Here is a 16,746-nt window from a genome sequence, read left to right as displayed (position 1 = left end):
AAAAACGCCGAATAGCATCGTCATATGTTACATCGCAATATTCTGTGGCAGTTTCAACATTGTCGAAACGTATAAACGTGAAAAAAATGGCTTTACCAGAATTCGATCCCAGGACCATACGCACACGAGTCCAGTGCTCTTACACAAATCTAACTCGCATCGTTACGCAATCTTTCTGATTTGCAGTATTCAAATAACAACGCAACGTTAGAAGCCAAAGCTGTTAAATGTAACTAACATAACCTCACAAAAGTATCTTTTTCTTTAAAATCAACAACTGAAGAGAATTTCTTCTTTGCAAAACAAATTCACGTAACTTTGAAAGCACCTTCTTTTGTCAACAATCAGTTTCCGACAGGCGATGAATCATCAGACGAGAAAGGAAACTATGTACGTTCATGCATTTGATTTTGTTAACGAATCTAGTGTTCAAGATTTCTGCCTGTTATTACGTAACCTGCATTCTGCTGACTGTGTTTATACGCGCGATATCGACGGTAATACTCGCGAACTAAATTTACGATATATCGTTTCTTATTTCATCTACGATCAATCATAATTTAGAGCTTTCAAAGCACGCGTATGGAAACCGAGTGTTCCAGTACGGATTACACCACGACACTCGTCTTTAAATACTTAAAATGTATGTTCAGTCCCCATATTAAGAAACTACACTTCATGACCACAAAAACAAATGACAACCTAACCTAAAACTTGTAATTACTACTCTGACACTGACGTCCAATCAATGGGTGAGGTTTCTATTCATCCACATTATCGCAACGATTTGCCATGGATGAGAAATCAGGCTTAGTGTCTGATCCAATTTTTTATCTCGTGATCGGGACAGAAATTCTTCTTCTGTGGTCCATCGAGATGGAAGTTGCAGGCGCACCCTCGGATGCCACTCGTTTAAAACGTCTCAAACCTGAATTTTCTAGGATTTGGAAACTCCTATACTCACGTGCGCATGCACGTGCAAGCAGCGATAAATAAGATCACTACCTCGGTGACCAAAAGTCAAGCCTTCAAATTTCTTGATCACCTATTACAAAAACACCAGGTTCTTACCTTTGACAACGAAAACCATCCGCAGAGTCTCGACACATCCACAAACTCATCCGCCTCCAGGACAACATCACATTTATGACTTTTAAAAGGAACTTCTTGTATGAACATTTTGACTTTGAAAAAGTCACAAAATCAGACGTTTCGAGGCAACACCGCAGCTCCGTCAGCGTAACCGAGACAACTTAGGTTTAGTCGAACAATTTGCAGGACTGACACATTCTGACCGCCGCGTTCTTCATTTCTTTGTCATCACATCCGGGGCAGTCGAGGGACGAGTCTCGCTCGATCCCTCGTAAATTCAGATTTAAATTAAGACAGTTTTTTGTTATAAAATACTAAATTTATTAATTTATGGTTTAGTCAAGTAAGGAACCTTCTATGCCATCCATTTTCAGCCATCTCCCCTCACCAAGCAGTCTCATGACGGCTCAAACTGCGTCGAGCTAAACGTCCCCTGCACTTTATGGTTTTGTTAGGCTGCGGTGGTTCAAAACGTAGGTGGCACACATAAATGGGGTTCCCACGCAAGTGGAGAGAACGTACAAGGAAGAAGGAGATAAAAGATTGTAAGCACCAACTAAAAATACAGGGTGAGTAAAAAAAGAACATTACACTTTAAAAATTATACAGAAAACAAATGCAGCGTACTTAGAACTTCAGAACCGCACCAGTCGATAGAAAAACTATCAGAGTTTTCTTTCAAATGGTCCGGTGATGGCTGTTGTTGCACGCCTCCGCTAGATGCCACTGGTTTTGAAAATGGCTGCCCCCACGAGAGAGGAGTTGGCGTGTTCTGCAGTTAGCGCAGAAAGATTCCGCAACAGCTGCGTAACGCGCATTACGCACGGGCCAATCCGGCCAAGTACCCATTTACGTCCGACACGAAGAAATTCAAGCATAAAGCACTAAATTTGGGATGACTTGGATTACTGTTCCCACATCTGGCACGTGACTCGCCGAGCACACATCGGGTATATGCGAGACGTGTACAAAAATAACACCTACTGGAACCTGATTAAACTTCGAGAGTTTCTGTCGCATTTGCTGCTCAAACAGCGTCTACGTCTCTTCAACGAGATTTTATCCACAAAAGAAAATGCAAAGATAATTTATATACACCCTATACAGTGTATATTTGGGCGTTGCAAACAGGTAGTGATTTTGCACCACGACTTGTGGACGTTAAACATAATCTGATTATTCTGACTTCTCATGTCTCATTTTCCCAATCTGTCACGCATTACAAACAAAGTAACGGCCAAGAAATTTTCAGACCGACGTTCCATATCACTACACCGGGCCCAACGATTTAACGTATGACACAAAATGTGAGAAATGAAGAAAGCTGGAAGGCAGCGCCGTGAATATACAGTCACGCGGTGAGGAGAGGCGGATTCATTCCGTGATGTTGCGTCTCGAAACATCTAATTTCGTGACGACTACAATAAGTCGAGATCCTCGAAAAACGAACACAAAATTTACCACTGTACGTCACCTCTGCAGACGCAAAACTCCACTCCGATGCAAATGAGCTACGCAGACGTTCCACGGGAAGACGAGTCCTCTTACCGCAATTCAGAACAGCGGTTGACAACCTATGGCCTGCAAGCTGCATGTTGCTCGTCACATGACTTGGGAATTAGCCAATGGGAGAAGGACGAACATTTTCTGCTGTTGAGGAACACTGATATGAATACACATTATCCAAGCACAAGTGCAATCAACGGCAAAAAAATAGTCACATGAGACGAACACCGCGTAAATGTAGACCTAGGCTTATAACGCTAAAATTGTTTTATTGAGCAAACCGTCGTATTTAAAGAAAGAATACGTACAGACAATGTCGATAAAACACGCGCAATGTTCCGACTACGTTTTCCAACATTCTCATATAAAGCAGCTTATTTTATTACCAAATATTCGTATGGACGATCAGGCTTCACTCATGAATTCTTCGTACACCTTAGATCGAACGTGGCTTGAAACTGACGTCACTGGATCTGCCTTGAATCCGTCATTCGCCAGAAGACGCTTAAACAGGGAAATGTCTTGCAACCTGAAGAAACACAGAACTCATTAAACAAACCACAGCTGCAATCTCTTCACATTTGTACACATCCTCAGATACACAATTACAGAAATGCAGAGTCGCAAAAAGATGCATACACATAATAATATGGAATATTAACCCTGTGTGTGCGCAACTTTCCGGGACACCTGCATGTGCCCCTAGACGGAATACAACCCACAATATTTTAAATTCTACATTTTACTCTCTCTCTCTGAAAAAAGGAAGGAACTGAGAATCACTGAGACGAGCAAACTGTTTGAGATCTTACAGAAATCAAGTGCAGAGAACTGTAGAAAATTACATAATAAATGGTGATGAGGGCTTCAAGTCTTCACCACAAACTGAGCACAGACGGTTCTCTCAACCCATAAGCCTGCACACCCATTTAGTCATTAATGACTAGGAAATTAAAACAGCGCGAGACTGGGGTGGTCTCCAACGGCAAAGTCGGTCAGCTCGTTCAGAACTGAAAATGGGATCACACACACATAATCTCCAGGGTGTCATAAGGATACTTCTTTTCCATAACAATGACTGTAAACTAACTAACCAACCAGATGGCTTACGGAACCCGAAGGTTCATCACCGAATTAACCAAAGCCCTCCACCGGACCCTGTCCTGGGCCAACGAAATCCAGTCTCCTTCAACTCCTATCTCCCATAGATCCCGCCTGACATTATCCTCCCATCTACGTCTAGGTCTCCCCAGAGGTCTCTTCCCCTCAGGCTTCCTCCCGCCTGAGATTATCCTCCCATCTACGTCTAGGTCTCCCCAGAGGTCTCTTCCCCTCAAGGCTTCCCGGTGCACACGTCTTGTCCCATCCATACGCGCTACATGCCCCGTCCATCTCACTCTTCTCTACTTAATCGCCCTGACAATATTGGGGGAGCAGTACAGATTTTTAAGCTCATCATTATGCAGTTTTCTCCACACCCCATCGTCTTCTCTCTTAGGCCCAAATATCCTCCTCAACACCCAATTCTCAAACACCTGCAATCCGTGTTCCTCCCTCTGAGTGAGAGACCATGTTTCGAACCCATACAAGACAGCAGGCAGAATTACTGTTTTGTAATAACAAATAGTAGGTTAAAATAACTATTGTGAAATCAAATGCTGAACAAAAGAAGCGTACATTAAAAGGAAATTCCAATTGCGTTTCCATACAGAAGCCTGTACCAAAAAGCAGGATCACAGGAATTGATAACTGAAAAAAGGAAAATCATAAAACGTGTCTGAGTTTACACCAGAACTCAAAATGCCGAGGGACACCTGAAAATGGAAAAGGGAGGGAAAACAAACAAACAAACAAACAAACAATATTAACAGATAAAACGGGAAAACGTCAATGGGAGAAAACTCACGTGATCTTAAGATGGCTGTCTTCTGGGTTGTTGTGGCACGTAGTATGCAAATCACCCTGATGATGGCGGCCACAAGGACCTCTGAAACGTCTGTAAACCTCCACACCAGACAGCACGGCGTAACAACCCAGAAGACAGCCATCTTCGGACTCGCCGCCGTGGGAACCTCAAATCCTACTTACATGACGTTATTCCTGCGCTTTGCTTTAGGAATACTCCTGTGTTTTGCAGCCGACTTTTCCTTGGAGCTAGAAGTCTTCTGGGCAAGTTCAATGTTTAAATCAAGGGACGGCAGTTTGTCTGACAAATGTCGGGACGGCAGTTTGTCTGACCGTGCCGCATTCTCCACTTCACGTGGGCTCTTATTTGATCTTCTCCGTTTCTTTCCAGACTTTCTTATCTCGTATGTTGCCTGCAGTTCTGAAAGCGAATCGGAGTGAACGACGTTCAACGAAAGAGAATACGTAACAACATTACATAATTTGGCGTGCAGAGAATCACTCAAGTGGTCATTTATTCTAGGTCTTTGGTACAGCTGATAGTTATTCATTTGGTCACAAACTTCATCACAACCATAAAAACTTCAGAATCAAATTCTTACACGATAAATTTGACGTCAGTCTCCGCCTTAAACCCGCATCTCTCAACTTGCTTGCTTCCCGATCGCAAGACTGCGCACGCTTCTTGTTCCCCATATACGCGCCTTCGTGTACGGCACAAAATTGGTCGCACGGACTGCCAGTGGGGGCCACCGCATCCTCACGCTTTTTACAAAAATCTGTGAAGTGGCACGAACACCTTCGGAATTTTACTTACTTCCTCCGCGAAGCCGCGTCATTCCCGAGAAGCCAAAAGTCAACTCGGCCACTCAAGAAATTCCCATCATTTTACGGAACCCAAAGGTTCATTACCGTACTCCCAAGAGCCCGCCACTCGCCGCTATTCTAAGCAAGATTAAACAAGTCTACACCACCCTACCCTATTTCAGTAAGATCCATTTTAATATTATCCTCCCACTTACGTCTAGGTTTTCTGATGGTCTCGTTCCTTCTGGTTTCATCCTCCTCCTCAACTTGACAAGCTTAATTATATTTTGTGACGAGCACGACTTACGAAGCTCGTCATCACACAACTTTCCCCAGCCTCCTAGTATTTCATCCCTCTTGAGTCCAAATATTCTTTTTCCTCAGCGCCCTGTTCTCGTACCTGGGTACCAGAGTCCCTCAAATGCAAATAAACTAGAGCATCTGCCTTGCTAGTACAAGATTCGTTAACTCGAGAAAAATGACATTATAATTCCGATCCATGACGTTTTATTGCATCACAGTCTTAATTAGTTTTGTCAACAGGCTCGTTGAATTAATAAACAAAGGATGGGGTGGATGCCACAACGAAGGAGAAACAAAGGAAGACGGAGGGTCAAAAGCGTGGAAGGAATCCAGGACAGAGGAGTCTAGAGACATCGGATGGACAGACGGAAGACTGGTGATTTGGAATCGGAAGATATCGGCAACATTAAGAAACCACAGCGAGCGCATACGCATGCGCACACACATGGTCAAAGTTTTGACATTCCCCCCAGTTGAGCTTCTTTGCTCACAAAACAATTAATTACAGGTGGGCCCCGATTTACTCCGGGGTTACGTTCCGCCTCCTCGGGGTCGTTAGCTGAAGCGTAGTAAATCGAGGAACAATCATAATGTATTGTACTGGCGGACGAGGAGAAAGCGACCGACGCCGACACTAGCGCCGCCTAGGTACCCACTTCCTGCGCTGCGTTTACGCACGCATTTTCAAATTTTCTTATTATATTTTTTTTTTTTAAATTTTATCATTATTATTTTAAAAGGGCATTAATGTGAAACGGCGTAAAATGAGGCGTCGTAAAGCAGGGCCTACCTGTACACCCAATACTTCCAAGAGAGGGGAAATCTTGACTTTTCAGACTTTTGGTTTTGTTATAAAATGCTTACAAAAGAATAATAAAACTTTTAACAAACCCCCATTAAAACAACGGAAAACATTCATAAAAAGAAACTGAAATTGTGTCAATAACCGCGAATCAATATTTATGAATTACGCGCTTCTTTTTCTAACATTCAGAACCTGAATTCTGACAGCGACGTTTAATAAACACGATCTGTGCCACACATAAGATAATCATAATGGAAAGATTAAAAACTAACGACGTTCTCTTACTTTTTAGGAACGCTTCATGACGAAATTTCTTTTTCTCTTTCTTAGATTTAAGACTTCCTCCAGAAAGCGACTTCTTGGATATTACGCTCCTGACGTCAGGATCTTTCAAAGACTGTTTCAGACTATCGAAAGAAATATCGACGCCAGCGAAGAGATTTTCCGGCACAGGTAACAATGCGGACGATTCTGGTGATTCTCCTTTACTTGCTTCATTATTCTCGGTGGGAGTAACTGATGCGCCGTTTGTTGACTTTGCTCTTGACAGATGATATTTGTGCCTCTCTCTTCTCAGCTTCCCCATTCTCTGTAAATTTTATGTAACGTTAAGTATCTCAGTGTTTATACTCGACCCAACTTTACCGACTACTTATGATTACCAACATCAGACAACTGAAGAAATTTATACTTAAAACTACGGTAAGCTTCGTTTTGGTACTGTTGTGGCATTCTACTTAGGTGTAGGGCTTGAAGATTTCATGGTGAATGCAATGAAGTATTATCAGACAATCAACCAAGCAAGGATGAAACGTCTTTCTACACTAACATACGTCGATATCTTTAGATGCATGCACCAGCCTAGAAATCTAATTACAAAATACAGGAATATAAAAGCAATTTTACATAAATTTTGAAATACTCTACAAAAATAACTTTGAAAAAAAATATTCCTCTCTTTTTTTTTTCAAACAAGACTCGGCTATTTCGACCTGTCCTAATATTAAATAATTATTGTATAAAAATCAACACAAAACAATACACATGGCCCTGTCAAAAAACTGGTTATAAAATGTTATGACTACACAGCAGCAAAAACACGCTACAACTGGGTGGCCTGATAACAACACACAAATTCACACATACTTAGTTCACTTTACAAACCTTACATTATTTACAATTACTCCGGACCACAGTTAACACTACAAAGGATATTACCCAATGTGCACTGAATTTTAAAAAATACAATAGACAGCAAATTAAAACATGGACCACAGTGATAAATTACGCCAACCACGAGAGTAAGTTCTGGTCATCAATGTAATTTATATTTTTATTAGAAATAAGTACTGTACTTGTGCAATGGCAAGTTCTACATCCTTGGCTTGAGCCTATGAAGGATCTATGGAATGTAAATAAATTCTATTAAATTCTATCATGTAATAAATATTCATTAGTCAGGCAAGTGAGGACAATCCTGAGGAGTTGTCATAAAAACTTTTCCCCTAAGGTGGAGCTGAAAGAAGGTTACCACACTTTAACTGCTGGTTTCATATTATGCCAGGAAAGATACAATGCCTGCAATATTGTTAGCAGCAGCAGTACTGCCAGGTAGGCCACATGGCCACACATCTAACAAAACGGAAAGTTTCATGAAAGTAGCATATTGCAAAATAAATGGAAGTTAGTGGCATCTGACTTAAATTCAACTGAATAACTCTGAATGATAAAATATGTTCCCAATAAACACTTTAAGGAAATCTTTTGCAATTTAGGAAAAAATCAAATCAAGGTAAAAGCACTTCTTATTTCAGTATTTAATTTACCAGTTCTATATCAGAAACGACACACCAGAACACAATACCTTTTCTATTCCATCCAAATCCTGCACTTCGAGCTAAATAAACATGGCACACAGAACACCAACATCTGAATTAGAAACTAGGACAACGGTAGAAACACTATCGAATATATTGATAGATACAAACCATCGTGAGCACCTCAAATTCTATGGAGCATTTCAAGAACTGAATTTATCAGCTACTACCTAACGCAATGTACAAGAATTTCTAATCAAAATCTCTCCAAGAAAAAGATTTATAAATGACGAGTGGAGACTTACAATTTAACTCAAATATCAATATTTCACTTCTCGATGTCTAGCGCAGTTGAGTTTTCCAGGTCTTCTCATAGTTTATTCATCCATTAGCCAGCTTCCCTTATGTTAGTATTTCTAGTGCCAATGATGGCGGCTTCAGGCAGTGGGAGTCACCATGTCGAACACATGAAGGACAAGTTAACAGGACACGTAGAGACATCTTAACACGATTTACCAGAACTACTACTATAAGAACTTCTATTATTATTCACAAGAGATGTCGCAAAATGTCGTCTCCAGGCTGACAAGCTACGTAATCTTCTGAACCAATCATAAAGTAGTCCGAACTTTTGATTTCAAAATCATTCCGTTCCATTGGCAAGGAATGTCTGTTTTAAGGCAACTAGAATTTTAAAATTTTGCCACGTAATGTTTTCATACAGCTGTGATTATTTGGCGTAAGATACTGAAAAATATAGGAGAGAGGCCTGTTGAACCACATTAATGGACAGCTCAGATTCACTGCCCTGTGTCCGTGCAGCCCTGCTTTTCCATTGGAACGCTAATTGCATTGTGATTAGGACAATTAACAAACACCTTGAAAATATCGTGTCGTGCCATTCGAATTCGTTTTATAAAACACCGTTCGCATATTTTGGGATAACTGCGCAGATATTTCACTGTAACCACTTTTATGATCAACTGAAGCTGATTAGCACATGACACGTATTTGCAACGGTAAACAGCAAACGGTTTCCTGTAATTGAATATTGTTTTCCGGTGAAATATGCCTGCCCGTGACCACTAACGGGCGAAATTCTAAAGAATGCTTCAGATCTTGATTTTGGGGTTAGGACACCATGCCCACTTTTCGCGGCTGATGTATTGTTACCGGTACGTCTAAAAGTGTTTATTTACAGCATTAAAATTACGTGCTATTACAATCGAAAGGATGTCATGATCACACGCACTAAAGTTTCGAAATTGAAAATTATACTCGAGCACATGAAATGATTGACGTCCTCAGGAATTCTTTGTCAGTGAGAAAATTATAAAATTACCTCACCCAGGTCAAAAATTTCGCTAGAACGTTAAAAGTGTGCTGTTTATTTAGTCACTAAAATTTAACGTAGAAATAAAATGTTCTAATGTAAAATGCAATATTATTATTATTATTTTATGTAGGCCTATAGTTAAAATACGATGTTAATATTTCCAGCGATGATTATTATATACGTTTCGGATTGGAACAAACGAAAGCCCTGTTCGATTGATCAGCACTGTGCTACGATCGTGATAAGTCGTCAAGAAACGTTGGACACTTCCAACCTTTTAGATACGTGGCTACACGATCGCATATCCTCTTTTCAACTCTTGACGTCTGGCGCAATAGATAATTCTATGGCGTCTCGTATCGTTCTTGACGAGAGAAACAGATAAGAGATTCGTTCGTCTCCAAAAATTTTGTTTCTAATATTCGTTTCATTTGTCTTTCATATATCCCCATTTCGTAACTAAAACCTGTCCTGATTTTAATCCTGCACTATTTCAGTTATCTGCATTTTCCTGTCTTCAACTACGCAAACAATGCAATTTAGCCTCCTTTTGTGATAAAGTAATTTTTGTATTCTTTATCAAACAAATGACTGAACATTTACATAATCTCATCCCTTACAAGCTTGCCCGAGCCGTTCGTAAGTTTACATTCACAAGGCTGGGGCCCTGTTTCGGAATTTAATCTGATAATACACATCGTTTAGACTCTTAATATTAAATATCACCATATAAGATAGTTTACTTACTCAAAGTCTCTCCCTAACCTTTGCAGACAGCGGTCAATATCAAAGTCAGATATTCTGAGAGATTGGGCATTAACAATCGATTACTCTTAGTTTGTCGACCAGTCTCGCCGTGTACGCCCCAAACAGGATGCGTACAAGTGTATAAATCTTACAAAGTAAAAACATTATACTGCTGAGAGATTTTTAGCGTGGTAAGGTTTGCTATTTTACCTTCTTGTCATAATTTTTGATTCGGTATTTTGGTAGTAGTCTATCTAAACGCTGCTGTGTCAGTTTTTATTTGTTCTGTCTGATACGTTAACGAACGTGAATAACAAATGCAGGCGAATCGACGTCAAACCTTAGTCATCCACGAGACAACAAAGAGCCTTCACTTCGAACGTTCAAATTAGAGGTGTTGTTTGTTCGACAATTTTAATCTTGTTACGTCGATTTGGTACCAGCTCGTAATGGTCTTTGAGCGTCAGTGACACTCCTGATTTACTAGGTCCAAAATGGCTAGAAGGCCAGAACCATTGACACTTCTTGAACGTTCGCTCGGATTTTATCACGCCGCGTGTGACTTAGGTGGAGCTAATTGATTTTACTTGGATGTGACTCACATTTAGGACGTATATAAGCCGGACACTGTGAAGTTCGTGTCCCTTATTCAGGACAGCGCTTCTGATCAACATGTCCACCAACAGAAAAGTGAGTTGAATTACACATTTCACTGATAACTTCACAGGGAATTTGTTACGTTTAACTGTTTTCCATTATTCAGCCACGATTATCATTATAACAATAATTTAAAATGATCTTTATTTCAATGAGGTGTGTTTGAAAAATATATCATAAGTACAAGGGTAGTTCAGAAAAAAATTATTCCCATTTAAATAGTAAGGAAATATCGTTTTAAATGCACCACTCCATCGTAAATAACTATGAAATTTTTCGAAAAAAAAAATTCAACTGTACACAGTGTTAACACAATGTATATAAGAACCATCTTCATGGACCAAGTTCCAAACTTTTCATTGCTGGTACCAAAATCTTCAACACGTAATATAAAAATTATTTCGGATGAAAAGTAAAAAAAATTAAATATATACACGCATATTTTATTCCGTTGATAAATTAATATAATTTAAAAAGGACTTGTAACGCGTTTAGAAATGATCATATCATCATCAACAAATCCGTTGTGTGACAATGGATTTAGTGTAACATGTGTGAAACCAAATTAATATTTCAAATTGTACTCATCTGCATGTTTTGTAGCTATTTCACATTATATAGTGACTCGTCTTACTAACTTCTGGATCCATTATATTCATGTACGTATATTTTGTGCGATATTTTCCATCTGCAGAGTAATCCAATACACGTATATTTAAGTTGAAATGTACGAGTATGGTTTCTGTTGTCTTAAGATCGAAAGAGCTCAATTTAGGTTATGTTCCGGGCGATGTGCAGTCTCGCTCGGGCAGTTACAATAGTGAAAAACAAGTCAGTTGATTCAAAACTTGTAACTTGGTACAAACGGACGGCACAGAAGTCTCTTAACCCACCTTTTTAAATTAAAAATTACGTAAATGGTTTCAAGTGACTGTTTTTTTTTGTAAGTTGCCTCCCTGCGTTTATAATTTCCTTCGTTCCATCAAAATATCCTTTAATCACGAACAGCATCGTATTATCACAAGTACCTAACTTTGGCCATCCAATTCGATATAATATGACGATATTCACATAAGCCTTAAATTGTTAGTGTTTTTATTTTGTGAAATTACATTAATGAAATGAGTGTTTGACCTTTATAATTTGTTAGCGTGACGTGTTGTTGAAAATAGATTTTAATACACAGACTTCAAAATGGAACAAGCTGTATACTGTAAGCAGATGTTAGGTTAGGTTAGGTTAGGTAATATCAAACTTTAGTTTATAAGCTTGAGTAGGTTCGTTTGCTGGGGAGGAGGGGGGAGATGTGACCCTCATTAATTCTTCACTTAAATTATGCTACTATGAACTTTAATTAAATATATCACACACATTAAATGTGTTCTCTTTTATCAGGACCAGCTGCTTGCAGCACTGATTGTTACCTGCCTGGTGGCATTCTTAGCAGAAATTATGGCTGACGAAACCACAACTGAGGTCTCCTCTAACACATCATGGGTCAGTGAGAACAACACTCAAAACGCGTAAGTTGAATATTATCACAGATTTCTGACAAATTGTTTTGGGCTGTGTCGGTAACCCCCTGATGACGACCTCAGAAAACAAAGACATAGCTTGGCACATAAAGTTGTCCCTACTTCAAACATTATTTGCTTGCCTTATTAGTAACATGTTTTCTGATGCCACCTCAAAGCTGTCCATAATTTCGTCATGAGATACGAGATTATGCTACACAGATGCAGGTTTTTGTGACGATTGTAATGAACAATGAGGTTCTACCAAAACGCCCGTAACTAAGAAACAAATGCTAATTCGATGATGCCGGCTGGCACACTGATTCACTATGAATGTAGGCCGCACCCCCTAGCGGCAGAAGCTCGTACTACATCCGCTTCGCCCTGTATTGACACAGTCTTGAAACTTTCCGATCGCACCTCGTATAAGAATATCGAATTTGCTGCTAAGTGCCAACTGCTTATGCAGTACTTCCATGGTATTGTCAACTTCTGTGGGTTTGCCAACCTGAGAAGGTGTAGAAAGCTATTTCATTTCATTATCACGTACATTTTCTGTCTATGATATTTTTAAGCATTATTTACAATAAACAACATAACCTAAAACATAATGGTGAGGGACTGTCCACCTGTCTGTCTGCATATTCAATCTCGAAAACCAAAGATTACATTTTTATTAAATTTTACATCGTGTGTCTGTACTATAAGATGTGTGGAATAAACGTAATTTTGGTTCATAAGGATCTGTTCACTACAACATCTAGGCCAGCTCTGAGGCCCACCCAATTTCGTATTCATTGGGTACGAATGCTGAGATTAAGAATGTCTGAGGCATACCTCCATTTCCAACACATCTTACGTTAACCTATAAATCCGGTATAAACATTACTACACTTGAAACTTACAAAAAAAAAACAGTTTTTTCCACAAATGGCTGTCTAAAAAATGTTTAAGGAAAATAAAATATTGCTCTAATTTAAGATTTAAAAGTTCCCAAACATTTCTTAACACGGGGAATGTTTAATTAAATACAAGATAAAAATAATAATTTCTGCAGCGTAAGGTAAGTGACTATTAGCATTCATTCTTGACGAAAATACACATTTTAAACATTTTTTATTGACAAAATGGACAGAGATAGGAGAGTACAGTTTTCCCCACACGAAACAGCAACTCACATTTCTCCATTCCACTGCATTACAATTTCTAGGCAAAACTTTTCCTGCAAGAGGTGGGCCAGTTTGATTTCTTCCTTTGCGGGTACACAAACGACCAGTTGCGTCGCACACGAGTCATTTGTTTGCAAGATTTTAAAAACAGCATCGTCCATTCTGTGGAAGGAACTAGGCCTGAAATGTGTGACAACGCTTTCGAAGTGTTTCATTTGGCGAAAACTGCACTCTCCTATCTCTGTTTATACTCTCAATAAAAATGTGTGCACTCTTTCTCTGGCAGTCTGTATATATACATGTGACGCATGGGCAAAGGTTCTGTAGCACTTGAGGCCTTGGCCACACCTGCGACCTGATCACCGCGAGTATCTTATACCTCCCACCTGTAGCTAGTCTAAATCACAATGTAAATATTTTCACTGTTTTCAATTACTTATCTTGTTGTCAGGCATGAATATGACTATAAATAAATAAAAACATAAAACAAAAGAAAGACACGTCACGAAAATATGACTTCAAGGTTATCCAAGAGGTATTTGCAACTTACATTATTGCCGACAGAAGCGTAGAGTCTGGCGTATTTAGCTTTGGTTCTGGGCGGGACGAAGCATTCCTGCCTTGAAAACCTAACCTAACATAACCTACTGAACACATGTTTAGTGTCTGGATGTGGAACATACAATCATAATTTTATTACATAGTTTCAAAAAAAAATTTGCACAATGAAAGCAGTGTTATGATTCCGCACTTTGTCCAAAATAATTTGTCCTCCCACTTCATGTCAAATATTTGTACGAGGGGCATCGCCCTCTCACTTTGTGGGAAATTTTATTAGTGCAGATTGTTTCGGATTTAGATTCAGCACAGATTAAGCACAACTCTCGTATTACATTCCTTCGCTGTATTAAGCAAAGTAAAATACAGCAAATGTAAATGCCCTAATGTTATATTTAATTCAGTAATACGCAATAAAGATTTCAAGGTGTAAAGAGCATATAAATTCATAATGGTCTACGAGACCAAGAAAAATATTTAAACTTCATGCCAAATGGTTTAAACATCCACATTCTAGCTGTTATGCCTAAAATATTTCTGAATGATGCAAAATAATAAAAGTACTCCATTTTAATAATCTGCATTCATAACTAAGGTCTACAGCAGAGGTTCTACATGTATCAAATAGTCAGGATTCATATATCAGTCTTATGACAACGAGGAAGAGAATTATTTTCTATGGTGAAAAAGTTTACGATCAGGTACAAATTTGCCGAGTAACAAATAATTAACATTTTTTTAAATCCACAAACATGTGAAAGTATAATAGCAAATTAAATTAATATCACCCAGAAGATAGAGGTGGTATGTTCCTCTGAAATATTGATCACCACAGGGAGGACCACGACTGACAAATAAGATGTCGCAGAAGGAACAAAGTGGTTGTACACTTGGAATTATTATAAAACCTTCTACAGTTATTTCTTGTTTCCAGGTACGTCATATCAAGCGTACAGTTTGAAATCGGAATTATGGAAAATGAGACCGAAGGCAGCGGTGGAAGTTTCACGACATCTGCTCCGGTCGAGACGGACAAGTAAGTCAGTCAGTCCTGGTTTGGTTCTGCCCCTTCAGATTGGATCCTGTATAATTCTAGTGATCAATAACAAATTTGTCATCACTTCACCGATCTCACGTGAGATTTTCAAAGACCATCATCATAACAAACTGTGCTAAGGTCTAACTTAACGTCTTCCAGCCCAAGCACGAAGCCATCCTCTTACCAACATCTAGTGCCAAAGCTAAGAATGTGTGGAGCTATACCTCCACTCCCCCATATACCTGCAGTTAAGCATCAGCGATGACTTTACCTGTTACACCCACACACACACCTCAATGCAACTTTATCCATACAAAATATTTTGTTTTCTGTGTCTTACACCAACCAACAAAAACAAAACTGTCCTGAATTTTCTATTCGCCTGTCAAAAAAATAATTTCTCTTCTGAATCATTATTCGGCTCCACGCAATCTTCGGGCAAGCGCGCCTCATTCCCCCTAGCCGTACGACGACATAAGATATCTGTCTGAAAGGATGATTATTTAACTATAAATATGTCTACAGGTAGTCACGATGTTAACTGGTCGTCAATAGCCAATGCTGATGTGTTATTCTTAATACCGAACGTCAATCAAGTCTTATTCTGTTACAGGCTGACAGAAACCAAAGTTGCATTCTTACTGCCTCCAGCCGCCCTTTTCAACAGCACGCAACCCACCTCAGCACCGTAATTCAACGAGCCTCCTCTCGTCTGCCCCCATCACTCATCAAAACTACATGTATCATTGCATGAAAGTAGGTTTTTCAGTGTGTGCATAATTGTTTATCAATTATTATAATAAAAAATTATTTAAATATATAACATGATGGAAAAAATAATCACACACTTTAAAAAAAATCCACTGAAAATATCAAGAAGAAGACAAGAGCATCTCTGGGATTCTGCACAAATATTTTAATGACATGTACTGTATTATAATTTGGGTTAAAAATAAAAATCAATGGAGGTACTACCTAGTATATTGCCATTCTGTGTGTGTTTTTAAACACTGCGACCTTATTCTTTCCAGGTACTTAAAAATCCACATGTCTACGCCACTGTTTCTCAGTTTTTCCACGTGGTGGCAAGATGACTCTGTTCTCGTAACACACCAAATTATCGTAACATTTTGTGTGCGCGAACTACTTTCGTAACACATTTCACTGTGACTTTCATTACATAATTTCTATAAAACATGAATTACATTTCAGAGAAAATGTAACAGATTAATAACATTTTAAGATCATGTAAGATTTGATCACCAAAAGAGACATACTATTAAGATTAAAAACTTGGGAATCGTAACCGAAGCTCAGTATGAAAACACATAATAAATTAAAAACAGGAAGATAATTTGCTGAAAGATTAAATATCAAGATACAAAACAGCATTTATCCATATAAATAGGTTTCCAAATTGCGTGTTGTAGTGCAAATCTCAATGACGTCATAAGGCCAAGATGAAACGACTCCATCATTACAATTTGGGGG

The 16,746-nt window shown here is 39.0% G+C and overlaps 3 protein-coding genes across 4 annotated transcripts in view; 1 reads left to right on the top strand and 2 right to left on the bottom strand.

The window, feature by feature from the left end:
* LOC110837328 (sodium-coupled monocarboxylate transporter 1) overlaps positions 1-2,737 on the bottom strand; it is a 41,408-nt gene extending 38,671 nt beyond the window's left edge. The window contains exon 1 of one of the 2 annotated variants that reach the window (XM_087345401.1): positions 2,554-2,737. The gene's annotated coding sequence lies outside the window, so the exon portion shown is untranslated. The remainder of the gene's footprint in view (positions 1-2,553) is intronic. The other variant, XM_087345400.1, reaches the window with a different exon arrangement.
* Positions 2,738-2,847: 110 nt separating this feature from the next.
* LOC110837334 (uncharacterized) lies at positions 2,848-8,323 on the bottom strand. Its single transcript, XM_022079331.2, has 4 exons — positions 8,245-8,323; positions 6,704-7,007; positions 4,687-4,924; positions 2,848-3,127 (listed from the first exon to the last, which is right to left on the bottom strand). The coding sequence occupies exons 2-4, from the start codon at positions 7,002-7,004 to the stop codon at positions 3,004-3,006; spliced, it is 663 nt and encodes a 220-aa protein (XP_021935023.2). The 5' UTR covers positions 7,005-7,007; positions 8,245-8,323; the 3' UTR covers positions 2,848-3,003.
* A 2,353-nt stretch (positions 8,324-10,676) lies between these two features.
* Positions 10,677-16,236, top strand: LOC110837333 (uncharacterized). Its single transcript, XM_022079329.2, has 4 exons — positions 10,677-11,008; positions 12,371-12,498; positions 15,151-15,252; positions 15,869-16,236. The coding sequence occupies exons 1-4, from the start codon at positions 10,991-10,993 to the stop codon at positions 15,945-15,947; spliced, it is 327 nt and encodes a 108-aa protein (XP_021935021.1). The 5' UTR covers positions 10,677-10,990; the 3' UTR covers positions 15,948-16,236.
* The last annotated feature ends 510 nt before the right edge of the window (positions 16,237-16,746 follow it).

This window comes from Zootermopsis nevadensis, unplaced genomic scaffold (assembly GCF_977971745.1).
Source record: "Zootermopsis nevadensis isolate Lab colony 2312 unplaced genomic scaffold, Znev_1.0 Znev_ptg000009l, whole genome shotgun sequence".
Taxonomy (NCBI): Eukaryota; Metazoa; Arthropoda; class Insecta; order Blattodea; family Termopsidae; genus Zootermopsis; species Zootermopsis nevadensis.
This window is presented reverse-complemented; position numbering and strand designations above follow the sequence as displayed.

Coding starts and splice junctions, on each gene's coding strand:
- LOC110837334 (XM_022079331.2), bottom strand. CDS start 7,004: ATGGGGAAGCTGAGAAGAGAGAGGCACAAATATCATCTGTCAAGAGCA. Junction 4,925..6,703: donor TCATGAAGCGTTCCTAAAAA/GTAAGAGAACGT, acceptor ATTCGCTTTCAG/AACTGCAGGCAACATACGAG. Junction 3,128..4,686: donor AAGCGCAGGAATAACGTCAT/GTAAGTAGGATT, acceptor GTGTTTCTTCAG/GTTGCAAGACATTTCCCTGT.
- LOC110837333 (XM_022079329.2), top strand. Junction 12,499..15,150: donor GAGAACAACACTCAAAACGC/GTAAGTTGAATA, acceptor TCTTGTTTCCAG/GTACGTCATATCAAGCGTAC. Junction 15,253..15,868: donor GCTCCGGTCGAGACGGACAA/GTAAGTCAGTCA, acceptor ATTCTGTTACAG/GCTGACAGAAACCAAAGTTG.